This window comes from Danio aesculapii, chromosome 6 (assembly GCF_903798145.1).
Source record: "Danio aesculapii chromosome 6, fDanAes4.1, whole genome shotgun sequence".
Classification (NCBI taxonomy): domain Eukaryota; kingdom Metazoa; phylum Chordata; class Actinopteri; order Cypriniformes; family Danionidae; genus Danio; species Danio aesculapii.
In genome coordinates, this window is record NC_079440.1 from 54,541,140 (window position 1) to 54,558,189 (window position 17,050).

The 17,050-nt window shown below is 32.0% G+C and overlaps 1 protein-coding gene across 1 annotated transcript in view; it reads left to right on the forward strand.

The window, feature by feature from the left end:
• Positions 1–17,050, forward strand: part of angpt4 (angiopoietin 4) — a 103,253-nt gene that overhangs the window by 59,870 nt on the left and 26,333 nt on the right. Inside the window, exons 2-3 of the mRNA XM_056460536.1 lie at positions 10,530–10,679; positions 12,878–12,999. Coding sequence (XP_056316511.1) covers positions 10,530–10,679; positions 12,878–12,999 — 272 coding nt within the window. The remainder of the gene's footprint in view (positions 1–10,529; positions 10,680–12,877; positions 13,000–17,050) is intronic.

A 17,050-nucleotide genomic window follows, 5' to 3' on the forward strand; every position in this document is an offset into this window, starting at 1 on the left:
AAACAAGTACATGTTTTAATATATTCATGACCACGTTTGTGTTTTACCGTCATGCTTATGAATAAGTGCTAAAATAAAAACCGCTAAATTTCACTATCTATAAATCATAATAATAACTCCTGTATAGAAATCCCACAACATTCTGACACTCGATGACACTTGAATACTCTGTCAGAAAAGTCTAGTGGCTGGGAATGAGCTTTTTACAGTGTCTGCTATAATGTTAATGTTGTTTCGTGTGTTCTGAAATTTAAATTTAAACTTTGTGTGAGATCGCACAACCCTCTGCTACACCACTTACCTGCTTTATCTCTCAGCATTTGTTGCATTATACCCTTAAAGATATAACAATCCGTGACACAAATAGTATTCAGGTAGAGAACTAGAATAATCAGATGTAAAATAACCCTAAAAAAGTCTTTACTGTATAAATAATTAAATAAAATTATTCTTCATTAAAGTTACAAGACGTAAAATTTATCGTGCTGAAATAATTTGAACTCTGTCAGGCCTTAAAAACATGAACAAATGAAAAACCTTCTCTCCATTTGGTAAACACAATTCTCATGTGTTGTTTCTCCTAGTCAACTAAAATCATAGATCAACATTGCACATTCTGTGATGGGACTATTGCGGATGTGCACATTGCAATATCAATGCTGAAACTATATAATGTGCAGCCCTGATATACAGTATTTACATAACATACACCCTGTTTTTAAAATAAATATTTCTATTCCTTTCTCAGTGAATATAGTTAATAATTTGTTGGTGAATTTAAAGGAAACAATTTTATTAGACTTTTATATTCGTTAAAATATTGTCTGGTCACAAACATCTTTAGGAATAGAAAGATAATACAGTTAAATTGAAACAAAATATTACAAAAAATAACTACAAACCACACATTTTCAACTGAATTTAATAATTATTATGTATCTCCTGATTCTTTCTGTTTATTAAAATTTTATTTAATATTTTCCCCCAAGATATTAGAGTATTAATTTTTGGACTGCGATCTTCTCTGTTTTTTTTGTAAGATTAGTTTTGGGTTGGTGCTGACTAAAGTGTATATCTCTAGCCGTATATACACTAACCGGCCACTTTATTAGGTACACCTGTCCAACTGTTCATTACGACAAAAACAACGAACTCTTACCAGTGTTCCCTTGAGCAAAACACTTAACCCTAGGTGGCTCCGTAAGTGTACTGCAAATCACTTTGTAAGCTAAATGACAAAATAGTAACTAGCTTTAAAACAAAACAATGATTCATTGTCATTGTGAGAGGCCATCACTAAACACTTACTGGAATACAGGCTGTGAAAATGATGTCATCTGTATGAATCTGTACAAAGCAAACAAGCTAGCACAATATTTCTGAAGTGATCTGTTATAAACATCTGTGGCGCATGTGAAGGATTGTCTGTGTGTTGACTGCACACAGATCAGCATGACTCAGCAGAAAACATCTCGCTCGGTTTTAAAGGGACAGGTCACCCGAAAATGGACATTCACTGTTAATTTACTCACAGGCCATCCAAGATGTAGAGCAATTATCAGGTTAGAAAGCTTCTCATTTCACAAATTAACAACTACTGTATTACTATAGTTTTACTGTAGTAATACTAAATAGAGTCATTGACAAAAGGTGGGATATTTTTAATTGGATTTCAGTCTTGTTATTAATAATTTAATATAATTTAATTACTGTATTTGGTAACAATTTAGTTTAAGAAACAATTCTCATTATTTACTACTGGCTTATTGCCTGCCTATAAGATTTTAACTGTTCATTAGCACTTATAAAGTATGATCTTATTCTATATCCCTAATCCTATCCAATACTTAAACCCATCTACTACCTTACAAACTGTTAATAAGTTAATTAAGAGTTAGTTAATCAGTAGTTTATTGAGCTAAAAGTCTTAAATGTCTTTAAATGTATTTACTTTTCACAACAAATGTCGTAAAAAGTATGAAGTTGGCATAGTTACTAGTGGGGTAGTTATTAGTACTAGTAATCCTAATGTTTGGTTTATTTTTTTATTATATTTAAAATACATTTTTCAAACTAACTGTTTGAAAACTTTCAGTTTTCGTTCATTAATGGTCATTTTCATTTTATAAAAATACATAGGTTCCACATAATCAATTTGTGTTGGTACAACATAAAGGAGTTCAATTAACTTGCTTGTTTTTACAATTTTAAGTGGATTGAACATAAAACAATTAAGTTGCCAACACCCCACCCCACAACCCCCCACCCCAAAAAAATGTTGTTTCACTTTTAAATATGATGGGTTGTTGAAATCTAAAAATGGTTCAAATGGGATAAACCCAACCACTGGGTTAAAATTTAATGGAGTTTTTTACCCTGTGTTGATTTTGTTTGTATTTGACCCAACATTTTCAAGCATTTTTGTATAATTAAAAATAAACAGAAGCTCAATCATACCTGGTTGACATGCAAGAAGGAATCTCATTGGTTGTTACTCATACTGCATATATGACCAAAACTTATCTGAAGTTTCACTTATATATATTCACACATATATATATATATATATATATATATATATATATATATATATATATATATATATATATATATATATATATATATATATATATATATATATATATATATATATAAACTATTTAATAACTGTATCAAGAGGCAATTCAATCATAACTTAATGTTAAAACAGCTATCATAACATTATTTATCAATATGTGGCTCTTTTTGGATTCTCGGAAGCTATAGAAATTAAAAATGTAAAACAGGAAATACGTTGGGACCATTGTTTTGTTTACATCCCTTAAAATGGTCTACATGCGCAGTATTATAGAATCGATTTTCCTTTTTTGAAAAACAAATTTCAATTATTAAATATTAATCATGTTCCATGAAGATTTTCAGCAAATTTCCTATTCTAAATATATCAAAACTTAATTTTTAATTAGTAACATGCTTTGCAAAGCACTTCATTTAAACAACTTCAAAGACGTTTTTCTCAGTATTTTTATTTTTTTAGATTCCTCAGATTCCAAAATAGCATTTAAAATACTTCTATCTCAGCCAAATATTGTCCTTTAACAAACCACTCATCAATGCAAATACTTATTCAGTTGTTCAGTTGATGTATAAATCTTAATTTCCAGAAACTGATATCTATGACTGATTTTTGTAGATCACATATGTGGCGGCAAATTAAAATCCAACCTCCTGTAAAGAGCTTTTGCAGATAACACTTCAGTTTAAGTAACCGTTCAAACCATTAACTACAGACTTATTACCTGCCTATTACCAAGATATTAACTGTTTATCAGCACTTATAAAGTATGATCTTATTCTCCATCCCTAATCCTACCCAAAGCCTAAACCCTACTACTACTTTACTAGCTATTAATAAGCAGCTAATTAGTAGTTTATTGTGCAAAAAAACCTTGGATAATGGTTTGTTAATTGTACATTAAAATAAAGTGTGACCCTCTTGTGTTTAACCCAGCATACAATAGCTTTGTGCATGCTTACAATAAACAAAACTTTTTTTATAGTGTGAATGGACCTTTCACACTACATTCTGTATATGGAGACATTTCAGGAAGCTCCAGTCAAAATGAGATCAAACATCTGGTTTTGGTTAGTGCTGGATCCAACTGAATCCAGATCAGTGTTCCCAAGCTGGACTCGTCTCCTTTTGTGATTTTAATCCAAGGCAGGAAGCTCGGGTCAATTAATCGGTCAGGGCCAACACTGCGTCTTCAGGGAGTCAACAACAACACAAGAAATCCCAACCTTTTGCCTTCTTGTTTATGTTAATTCATTACTCCAAGCCAACCATCATGTGTTAATTACAACAATCATAAACACCGTCAGAGGCACAGCTTAGGAAATGCTAGATATGGATATACAGTCAGAATTTTTAGCCATGCTAAATTATTAACCCCTTGTATTTTTTCCCCCAATTTCTGTTTAACGGAGAGATTTTTTTCAACACATTTCTAAACATAATAGTTTTATTAACAAATATCTAATAGCTGATTTCTTTTTATCTTTGCCATGATGACAGTACAAAATATTTTCAACACAGGCTCATTGTGAAAACTCACCCCTATATACAGTTAAAGTCAGAATTATTAGCCCCCCTTTTAATTTTTTTTTCTTTTTTTAATATTTCCCAAATAATGTTTAACAAAGCAAGGAAATTTTCACAGTATGTCTTATAATATTTTTTCTTCTGGAGAAAGTCTTATTTGTTTTATTTTCACTAAAATAAAAACAGTTTTAAATTTTTAAAAATTCATTTTAAGGCCAAAATGATTTTTTCCGAGTCTACAGAACAAACCATCATTATACAATAACTTGCCTAATTACCCCAACCTGCCTAGTTAACCTAATTAACCTAGTTAAGCCTTTGTCACTTTGAGCTGTATAGAAGTGTCTTGAAAATATCTAGTCAAATATTATTTACTGTCATTCATTCATTCATTCATCTATTTTCTTTTCGGCTTAGTCCCTTTATTAATCTGGGGTCGCCACAGTGGAATGAACCGCCAACTTATCCAGCACATGTTTTAGATAGCGGATGCCCTTCCAGCTGCAACCCATTTCTGGGAAACATCCATACACACTCATTCACACTTATACACTACGGACAGTTTAGCCTACCCAGTTCACCTATACTGCATGTCTTTGGACTGTGGGGGAAACCGGAGCACCTGGAGAAAACCCAAGCAAACGCAGGGAGCACATGCAAACTCCAAACAGAAATGCGAACTGACCCAGCCGGGGCTCGAACCAGCGACCTTCTTGCTGTGAGGCCACAGCACTACCTACCTACCACTGCATCGCCCTACTGTCATCATGACGAAAATAAAATAAATCAGTTATTAGAAATGAGTTGTTAAAATTATTATGTTTAGAAAAGGTTTGAAAAAATCTTCTCTCCGTTAAACAGAAATTGGGGAAAAAAATAAACAGGGGCTAATAATTATGACTTTAACTATATATATATATATATATATATATATACAGTAGGGTTGGGCGATGTCAAACAATTTGGCATCGTACGATGTCTAATGTGAAACATCGTGATGGACAATGGCATCGTCATCATAGACGGCTGCAAATTAATTATTTAAGAAAAGTTAATTCATAACAAATTAATTATTTGTAGCCTACCATTTCAACTACCTGATCCGCATGGTCTTTGTTTTACCTATAAACAAATCATAAATAAATAAAGATAAGTTACACACAAATTCCCACCTGTCGATCACTTTTTCAGTGGGACTCTGGCATGAAGGCAGAGCGATCTGTGTCGTTATAATGGTGTCCACAAACTTAGTTGGTAAAAAAAAGTGCACAATCAACCAATAGTATCTGAAGTTTTTGCTAAAATTACTAAGCACAAGCGTGAAAGTTAAAGATTAAAGCAGCTGTGACACATTACCTGATCAAAAGACCGTAGAGTTGTTAGATAGAGACAAGATCAATTAAATATCTCGTTTAACAACTATAGTGAGACGCCATCCAGCGGTACATCCTTGATGACCTGTCCGACATGCGCTGCTCTTTGGAGCTCAGACGAGCGCATGGCAGCGTGTGTGGCTGTGTGTGTGTGTGGTCACGTGATGTGCGTTTTCATCGATGGAGGGCTGTTCAGAAATGCTAGGTAAAACACAGTGTGGACGTGGATCATTTTCATTCTAAAATGCCATTTTAAAACTAAGACCTGTTAGTGTAAACGAGGCCTAAGTGTGTATTTTTCACAAGCGGGTTTGCAACAGGGGCAATGCCGGCTCAGCATCATGTTGTCTATTGGCTATTGGCCCAACCCTAATATACAGTACAACAGTTCGGTCTGGTTCTTGAATCTGATTGGCTGATAGCCGTGTGACATTCTGCCAGTAACAGTACTCATCCAGCCTCTTCACCCTTCACCCTTGTGTATTACTCCACCCACATACAGCAACAAGCAGAGGACACACTACAGTTTGACAAATATTCCTGCTGTTGGGCAACATAATGTACTTTTGAGGCTTTTTAAATTGATTATGTAGTTGTTTAGATTGCAACTACGTAGTTTATTTATTAGGATAGTGCCTATTTTTAAATAATTGTAATTTCTGAGAGACAGCGTGTCGGCAACCATTAGCCTGTCATACTGAGCTGACCAAAGGCGGTTGATGTTTTCTATCCACAAGATGGTGACAGGGCCGCATAATAAGCCCTTAGTAGATTAAAACGGCCTAATTTCTAACTACAGCTGATCAAATCATTATTATACTGCTAAGTGATATTCTAAGTCGATCTCTCTCTTTTGTAGGTTGTAGTGTTTTATTTATACCTTATAACTGTAGTGTATTGAGTGTGAGATGGGACTCGCATATCAGGAATGTGTGTTGTGTTGGCAGAAAGAAAGAAGAAATGCCCGCATGTGTTTATCGTTTTTCCTTATCGCAATCACAACAGCAGTCTGGTAGTGATTGTGCTGCTTTTTTCTGGGTTAATAATTGTGATATCTCAATTGCTGCTGTATGAAATACTGTAGACTGTAATACTGAAAGGAGATATCTCTGTAGACTGATGGCATTTCATGTCACATTCAGCCTTATAATCTTAAAATGTGAGCGAAATTACCTGAATCATTCAAACAGTAGCTCTAAAGGGATGTTGTTGAATCAGTAACGGCTTCTGCTGTTTAGACGTCAGCTGCAGATGTGTATGAACGGTGGAAGAAAGTAGTTGCAAATACAAAAGGGTTTTTAGACTCTCCGTGTTTGCTTTTCTTTTTATATACTCGATTGTGCCGTCGAACTGATGTATAAATTTGATAATAAACTGTTGTATAAATGTTATCTTATTGGATAAAAAGTTTATCCTATTCAGTTATGCGCATGTTTTTTGTGTGCATTAAAAAAATGTATGCACATCATGGCGTTTCCATTAACTGTTTTTTATGTGCATATCCAAAATGTGCATAACAATAGGTGGATGGAAACGTAGCTAATATTGAGCCTGGGTTGATTAGACAAGTTAGTGTAATTAGGCAAATCCTTGCATAACAATGGTTTGTTCTGAAGACAATTGAAAAATAAACATTACTTAATGGGCAAATAATAATAATATTGACCTTAAAATGGTTGTAAAACAGCTTTTTTCTGGCTGAAATAAACAAATAAGACTTTCTCTAGAAGAAAAAATATTATAGGACATACTGTAAAAATTTCCTTGCTCTGTTAAACATCATTTGGGAAATATTTCAAAAAAATTGCTAATAATTTTAGCTTCAACTGTATATCACTATATCTCTAATAGTTTAAAATGCATCTTTATTTAAGTTCTGACAGACCACATCAAGAGCATGGCCTTTCTTCAGGGTTTAACCTGTTTATTTCCATTGTGATAAAATTATCCTTCATTAGTCAGTCTCTCAAGGTCCATACGGTTGCGGTGATGCCATGTTTATTTGTGCAGAGCTCAAAGTCTTCTGGGACGAAGAGGGTCACTGTTATACCACCTTACTATACCGCCTGGCACTGGTTCTTCTCTCTGGGGGATTAAATCCCACTTGGCCTGAGGGGAAAAATAAGACTGTGTTTAATAAATGTTCCAGCTTTTGAGGGCACACTGTTGAGTGCTTGACAAAAGGGAGCATTGAGGACACATCGAAGGGGCCCCTGGGGTTTGACTTGAGCCTGGTATTGACTTGTAACTAAAACTACAATCATTTTAAAAATGCCTAAATTTTGCCATGTACCAAATTGCGTGAAACATTCAGCACTGGTTTGTGTGTTTGAAAGATTGTTAATTGGCTAGATTTGTGAGGTTTTCTTATTTATTCTAATAATGACTAAGAACGTGATTTATTAAATAGCAAAAACTGCATTGAACTCTACGTCTGCATGCTTTAACTGCATGTTTGAATCGCTTATAATGTGCATTATAATGTGAATATGCAACATGCATCCAATATCTTTTCAAGACTCTAACAGTGATGGTTTGTAAATCTGTCAACAATAGTGTTAAACTATTTGGAGCAAAGAGAAAAATAAACAGGTTTGTAAATATTGTCATTTTACTGTAAATTAATAATTTAGTTTTATTATTTATTTGTCTATTTTTCTGTTATATGCTCTTCCCTATTAAATAAGTTACCTTTAATTAAATGTTTTTTTTTGTATTTATTAAATACCTTACCATATTAAACATACATTTTTTATTTGCTTTTTGTATTATTTATTTATTTACATTTTTTTAGATAATATTCCCTAATAAAGATATTACATTTAATTTATTAAATTTTAGTTTAATTAAATTTATTCAAATTTTTATTGTATTTATTATGTACTCTTCCCTATTAAATATATTACCTTTAATTAAATACATTTTATTTTATTTTTTATTTTTTTATTGCATTATTTCTTTATTTCTTTTTATTTTTTAGATAAAATTCACTAATAAATAAAATACTTTTTATTTGTATAATTTTTCATTATATAAACTTTCCTAATAAATAAGACATTTTATTTGTTTAAATTTTATTTGATTTATTTTTATTTTATTTATAGATAGATACACTTTCCTATTAAATATGAAACTTTTTATTTGTTTATTTTGTCTGTTATTTCTTTATTCATTTGTATTTTGATTAGATACAATTTCCCAATAAATAAATAAATAACTTATTTTTTATTTGTATTAATTTTTATTATATACTCTTCCCTATTAAATATATGACCTTTAATTGAATTTTATTTTGATATTTATCAAATACTTTTCCATAATAAATATAAAAATATTTGTTTATTTTATTTTATTCTATTATTTCTTTATTTCTTTTTTAGATATTATTAAAATAATAACTAAATGATATATTTTTATTTGTTTAATTTTAATATTTATTTTTAGTTATATTTTTAGTTTATTATCATTTTTTAATATACTTTTTCCTATTAAATATATTACATTTTATTTGTTAATTTTATTTTATTTATTCTTTGTAATTATTAAAGACACTTCTCTATCAAATATGACAAATATTATTTATTTGTTTTGTTTATTTAGTTTATTTAATTAATTTATTATTTGTATTTTTATTAGATACTATTTTCTATTAAACAAATGTTTATTAGTACAGTTTTTTTTTATAATTTACTTTATTATATGCTCTTCCCTATTAAATATATTACCTTTAATTAAATAATATTTTATTTTATTTGTATTTATTAAATACTTTCTATTTTAAATATAATTTTTTGTTTGTTTATTTTATTATTTCTTTATTTCTTTTTTTACATATTATTCCCTAATAAATATAATACATTTATTTGTTTAATTTAATTAAATTATTTATTTTTAATATTTTTGTTAAATACACTTTCCTATTAAATATATGACATTTATTTGTTTTTATTTAATTTATTTTTCATTTGTATTTATTAGATATTCTACTCTATTTAAAATAATACATTTTGTGTGTTTATTTTGTTTGTTTATTAATTCAATTTTTATTTTATTATTTCTTTATTAATATGTATTTTATTAGATACTATTTTCTATTAAATAAATAACTTTTTATTTATTGAATTTTTATTTTATTATTTATTTTTATCATTTCTTTTTATACTCTCTTCCCTATTAAATGTATAAATTTTTTGTTTAAACAAAATGTTATTTTATTTTATTTTTAAATTGTATTTATTCTCTTCCTTATTAAATATAAAACTTTGTATTTGTTTATTTTATTTGTTTATTTTTTCATTTTATTTTATTCATCTTTATTTATTTCATTAGATACTATTCTCTATTAAATAAATGACTTATTTATTTGTTTAATTTAAATTTTATACATTTTAAAAAGTAATTATTCTTATATTATTATTAACTTCAATTAAACTTAAACCATTACCTCAAATTAAACCAAATATATTTATATAAAATAGCATTGCACTGCTAATAAAAAAAAACACACACTGTTTTGAATCATTAAATGACAAACCTCATAGAATATGAGTCTATAGTCAATATTTGACTGTATAACACAAGTCTTGTTGATGCTTCAAAATATTCAGTGTAAACATCAGAAAAAAAAGTTGTTAACTAAATAAGTGAATTTTTATAAACTAATTTCAAGAGGAGCGGGTGATTTGATTGATCGCAGCTGGTCTTTCATCTGCAATCATTGATAAACCAGATCAGATCAATCCAAGCCTACAATAAATAGTCCATTTTCACCTTACCTCCCCTTACTTCCTTTATCTTTATTTTTGAAGAATCCCCCAATCCACCCCATCTTCTTCTTTTCCTGCTTTAACAGGGGGAGCTCTTGAGACCTACCTGGTCTTGGACCCCTTTTCATGCTAAATGACTAAGTGGGAGCCTTGGGCTCAATTATCTCTGAGCTCAGGGTTCTACCCCAAGACAATATACCAAACCTGCAATTAGTATCAAGCAATAATTAAGTATGAACTCCTAATATAAACAATAAATAAATCAATTCTGTTTTCTTTGCTTAACAGTTAGAAAACTACATCGAGCAGAAGACAGGGATGGTGCACATTCAGGCCGATGCTGTTCATAACCAAACGGCCACCATGCTGGAGATCGGCACCAACCTGCTCTCTCAGACAGCAGAGCAAACCAGGAAACTCAATGTGGTCGAAGCCAAGGTGATCACATTACACATCTACAGTTAAAGTCAGAATTATTAGCCCTCTTGAATTATTAGCACCCCTGTATACTACTTTCCCCATCAGAGAAAACACATTTCTAAACATAATAGTTTTAATAACTCATTTCTAATAACTGATTTATTTTGTCTTTTTTTTACTAGATGTTTTTCAAGATACCAGTATTCAGCTTAAATTGATATTTAAAAGCATAACTATAGGTTAATTAGGCAAGTTAGGGTAATTAGGAAAGTCATTGTATAACGATGGTTTGTTCTGTAGACAATAAAAAAAAAATATATATATATATATATATATATATATATATATATATATTGCTTAGGGGGTCTATTAATTTTGACCTTAAAATGGTTTAAAAATAAAAAACTGCTTTTATTCTAGCCGAAATAAAACAAATAAGACTTTTTCCAGAAGAAAAAATATAGGAAATACTGTGAAAATTTCCTTGCTCTGTTAAACATCATTTAGGAAATATTTAAAAAAGAAAAAAAACACAGGAGGACTAATAAATTTGACTTCAACCGTACATACTTCATTAGTGTTGTTAAAAACATTCGGTGCAGATGCATACATGTACTCATAAAATAAATAAATACATAAATTACACATAAATTGAATTGGTGAAACTGTACTTTCAGTGAGCAAATATACTGTACATTCGGTTAATTAAACATGACAGCAATAACATTTACAAAAGGCTTCACTTTCAAATGAATGCAAAGAATCCTGAACAGTGTTTTTTAAAGGATAACATGACACTGAAGACTGAAGTAATGGGGGCTGAAAAATTAAACTTTGTCATCACAGGAAAAGATAGCATTTTTAGAAACATCACTGGGGTTTGAAGGTTTTAGGTTTACACTGACATCTCGGGGTTTAAATCAGTGTAATATAAACATTTTAAATAAATATTTGTAACATTCTGAAATTTCTCTGTCACCAAATACTTGTGGATTACAGCATAGAACCAAAATACTGATTAATTACACATTTAAATCTTTATACTGTATTTTGTCACTATAAATCAGAACCATTTTTTTGAAAGTGGGATAAATTAAAATAAAAAAAATAAAATAAAATAAAATAAAGTAAAAAAGAAAATAAGCAAAATAAAATAAAGTAAAAAATAACATAAAATAAATAAAAAAAAAAAAAATTTAATTGAGTAAAAAAACATTTAAAGTAAAAAACTAAATAGAATAAAGTTGAAAAATAAATAAAACAAAATATAAATAAATAAATAATAATAATAAAATAAAGTAAAACATTTATAAAATAAATAATAAATAATAATAAAAATAAAATAAAGTACAAATTTAATAAAATAAAATAAAATAAAATAAAATAAAATAAAATAAAATAAAAATAAATAATAATAATAATAATAATAATAATAATAATAATAAATTAAAGTAAAAAACTAAATTAAAAAAATATATAAAGATTAATAATAATAATAATAAATAAAGAAAGAAAAAAATAAATAAATATTAAATAATTATAAAAAATATTAAATTAAAATGTATAAAAAATGTACAAAAAAAATTAAAACTAAAATAAATCAATAAATAAATAAATAATTTATTATTATTATTTAAAGTAAAAACCTAAATAAAAAATAAAATAAATCATAAATAATAATAAAAAATATTAAAATAAAATAAAGTAAAAAATAAAAACTAAAATAAATAAAAATAAATAAAATAAAAAATAAGTATAGAAATAGTCACTATAAATCAAATGCAAATTTCCAGAAAGTGGGATAAAATAAAATAAAAATATAATAAAACTAAAATAATATTAATAAAATAAAAAGTAAAGTAAAAAAATAATTTAATAAATAATGTAAAAATGTTAATTAAATTTAGTGTGATCACCTACAGTATTATTTTATATATGTTAATAAGTACCTGTCAAAATATCAATCTTGTTTCAGTTTTTACATAAACACTGAATGATGTTGGAACATAATTTCACCCTTTTTTCATATTTTATTGCTTAAAAATATATCTAAATTTATATTAAAAAGTTAATAAAAGAACATATACTTGAATTTGATGTGCATGAAAAAATCCCTTTTGTAAATATAATTAACCACCACAACAAGATAGCATATACAGATACCATATAGTACATAATGACATTTTCCATGTTCGTTTACTTGTTTTTGTTTTAAGGTTATGAACCAGACATCAAGAATTGCTATTCAGTTATTAGAGAATTCATTGTCAACAAACAAACTGGAGAAGGAGCTCATAACACAGATTTCAGAAATCTCTAAACTTCGAGACAAGAACAGGTAAGACTTTATTCAGTGTATTTCTTTGATTTCACAGACATTTATTAATTCACTTTTATTAGTCAAGAAATTATTTAATATGTTTGATTTTTCTAACTGAATGGCAACATGTAGATGCATTCAGGCCAGGACTTTTGTGAAATTCAGGAGAGAGATCTAATTGTGTGCCTAAATTCGCTTTGGATAAAAGCGTCTGCTAAATGACTAAATGTAAATGTAAATGTAAATTACATAAATTTAATATGGGCAGCACGGTGGCTCAGTGGTTAGCACTGTCACCTCGCAATAAGAAGGTCGCTGGTTCGAGTTTCAGCTGGGTCAGTTGGTATTACTGTGTAGAGTTTGCATATTCTCCCTGTGTTGGTGTGGGTTTCCTCCTAGTACTCCGGTTTCCCCCACAAGTCCAAAGACATGCGCAATAGGTCAATTGAGTGAACTAAATTGGCCGTAGTGTATAAGTGTGAATGAGCGAGTATGGGTGTCTCCCAGTGATAGGTTGCAGTTAAAAGGGCATCCGCTGTGTAAAACATATGCTGAATAAGTTGGCGGTTCATTCTGCTGTGGCGACCCCTGATGAATAAAGGGACTAAGCTGAAGAAAAATCAATGAATGAATGAATATTCTAAGATACTATCATTCTTAATTCTTATAGCTTAAAGTGCATTTTAAAGGCTTAACTAGGTTAATTAGGCAAGATATTGGACAACAGTAGCCGCATTTCCACTATCGGGCCAGTGCGAGCCAGGGCTTTAATCGGGCCAGGCCGGGCCAATAGCCCGGGAGGTTGAGAAATGAGGCTGAAACCATGTCGCGTTTCCACTGTCGGGCTAGTTGCTCGCAGCGCGTCACGCAAACACCGCCCCCAGAACGTCCCCCGAATCAAACGTCACACAACCAGTCACACAACCCGCCCACTTCAGCGGGAACAAAAAACTCAAATTATAACCACAAACACAACCTGGCATCACTACGAGAGCTGGAAGATGGAGAACACCGAAGCGATTGCTTTTTTACTGTTTGTCGTCTTTTGGTGTAAGGCCAGACAGCGATCCCTGGATAAGGACATTCGAGTTCGGCGGCATTTACTTCGAACACAGATTTTGGCTGCAAGGCGCAAAAGAGCAGCCGAGCGACGAGAACGACGATAGCAAAACAAATGTAAGGGAAGAAAGCATCTTGTCTCCTCTTTACCTGACAGGAAAACTCCGCCTTTGTACGTAACCCCGCCCCGAAGCCCCAGTTGGCCCTCCTTGGCCCAAGGTATTCGGCAGGCCGAAAAAGGCCAGACGCTGGCCCCAAGGAAGCCCCGCTTTGGCCCGATTATGCCCCGGAAGTGATAGTGGAAACGCGACTGGCCTTGGCTCGCCCTGGCTCGCTCGCTTTAGGCGCGATAGTGGAAACGCGGCTAGTGATTTGTTCTGTGGTCTAAAAATAGTAATTTCTTAAGGGGGCTAATAATATTGACTAGTTTTTATATCTTTATTCATTCATTCATTTTCCTTCAGCTCAGTCCCTTTATTAATCAGGGGTCGCCACAGCGGAATGAACCGCCAACTTATCCAGCACATGTTTTACGCAGCGGATGCCCTTCCAGCTGCAACCCATCACTGGGAAACACCCATACATACTCATTCACACACATACACTACCGACAATTGTAACTTGCAAACTTAAAATTGCAACTTAAATTTATCATGCAAACTCCACACAGAAATGCCAACTGACCCTGCTGAAACTCGAACCAGCGACCTTCTTGCTTTGAGGTGACGTTGCTATCCACTGCGCCACTGCGTCACCTTATATCTTTATTGTTATGCTAAAATGGAAAAAAAAAACATTTCCTGTTGTATTTCAGATTGTGTTCCTGGAGACTTTTTTAGTCGTCATTGCATTGTTTGTCAAAAAATAGCAATGGGATGGAGAAAAACTCTCTTGCATTAGTCTTTATTACCTTTTTTTCCCCATGACATTATTATAGTATTCAACTTCAAAATTGATTTGTGAAGTCGGCACCAGTGGTGTAGTGGTCAGTGCGTCGACACATGAACTCCAGTGCACACGGCGACCTGATTCCACCTCGCGGTCCTATGCCTATCCCTCCCCTCTCTCTGCTCCATACCTCCCAACACTTCCATTTTTCCTGGGAGTCTCCCGTATTTCAGACCCATCTACCGGTTTGTTCTGTCTCCCGGAAAACTCCCAGAATTTAAAACCAGCATTGCACTCTCATATTTTCCAGCATGCCACTGTCTTATTTTCCAGCATGCCACTCTCTTCACAGCACCTACACATCCCCACCCTTCCGCCTCTGACTCACTACCCCTACACCCCACCCCCCTCGCTCCTGGATTTTCAGAGTCAAATGTTGGCAGGTATGCTTCTGCCTCTGCCTCTGCCTCACCCCTAACTCCGCTTCTGGATTTAGAGAGTGAAATGTTGGCAGGTATGCTATGCTCCCCATGCTTTCCTGTCAATGCTCTCTACTGTCCTATCCAATCAAGGTGAAAATCCCTGAAATAAATAAATAAATAAAATTGATTTGTCACATTACAATATGCAGTGAAATGCTTCTAAAACTGCTCAAAACCCTAAAAAACTAAAAATATATCAAGAGAAATCTAAATTGTGCAGTATTAAATGGGTTAAAAACACAGACAATTATATAGTTATAGAGTTATAGTTATAGAAATGTGACCGCGCCGGTCCTACGCCACCCAGCCCGCTCTGAGCTGGTATCGAACCGACTTTCCGCATGGGAGTTGGGTGCTCTACCAAGGAGGCTAAAGACCATGGCCTCTAGCGTCTGTCGTTAGAGCACCTTTAGACGTCAGAGGAGTGAGGTTTACCTGCACAGCACTTACTAGCTGGCCTCCGTTACAGAAATGAAGACAAAATATAAAATATGCAGGGGCAGCCCGGTGGCGCAGTGGGTAGCACAATCGCTTCAGAGCAAAAAGGTCGCTGGTTCGAGCCCTGGCTGGATCAGTTGCCGTTTCTGTGTGGAGTTTGCATGTTCTCTGTGTTGGCGTGGGTTTCCTCCGGGTGCTCCGGTTTCTCCCACAAGTCCAAAAACATGCGCTATAGGTGAATTGAATAAAGTAAATTGCCTGTAGTGTGTATGTGAATGAGTGTGTATAGATGTTTCCCAGTACTGGGTTGCAGCTGGAAGGGCATTCGCTGTGTAAAACATTTGCTAGATAAGTTGGCCGAAAAGAAAATAAATGAATGAATATGTAAAACTTTAGATATTAAGAATATGGCTATAGAAAAATAGAGCAAATATAAAAATGTAAAATATAAAAAATCTACACCAGACAAATGTAGAAAACATTGTAATAAAGATTAAATCTCTAATAAAGATTTACTAGTATCGTTCAAACAACAATCTCTTCTGTAATCACTTAAATCCCTGTGAGCAAAAGCAGGACCCCCTCTTCTCTCCCCCACCACACAACACTACAACCTCAAAACATTATGCAATTCCGAGTGTGCCTCAAACAGGTGAGTGGGCTTGACAAACCATCTGTAGAAAGCACACTCTTTCACCTCTCTGACGCTTTAACCAACACTTGCACCAGATTTGCACATTTGCACCAGACACTTTCTTCCTTTTTTTCATTTAGTTTTTTATTGCAGTTTCCAAATTCACACACAGAAAGGGTTTTCCACAATATATTCACAAAACAATCAAACATCGGATTCCCAAAATTGTAGAAATAAATGAAATTATAAAATACAAAACATTTCCATTAATAAATGTGGAAGTTACATTAATGATTCAAGGACATTATAAGAAACAATACACTTATAATTGTTTTGTATATCATTAAAAAGAGACACTTTCTTACAATCGCTCCATATAAGAGTGCTTCACACAGGTGAGTGGGCTTGACAAACCACCTGTAAAAACACTCTTCTCTCTGTTAAAAACCCCCACGCCCCCTCCTTAATCTAGCACTTAATTCTCTAAGCACTAGCAGTTCCGTTGTATAATAAGCTCTTCTTGTGTGTTTTGCCTATTCTTTCTTGAATCGCTGAATGCCTCCTCAAT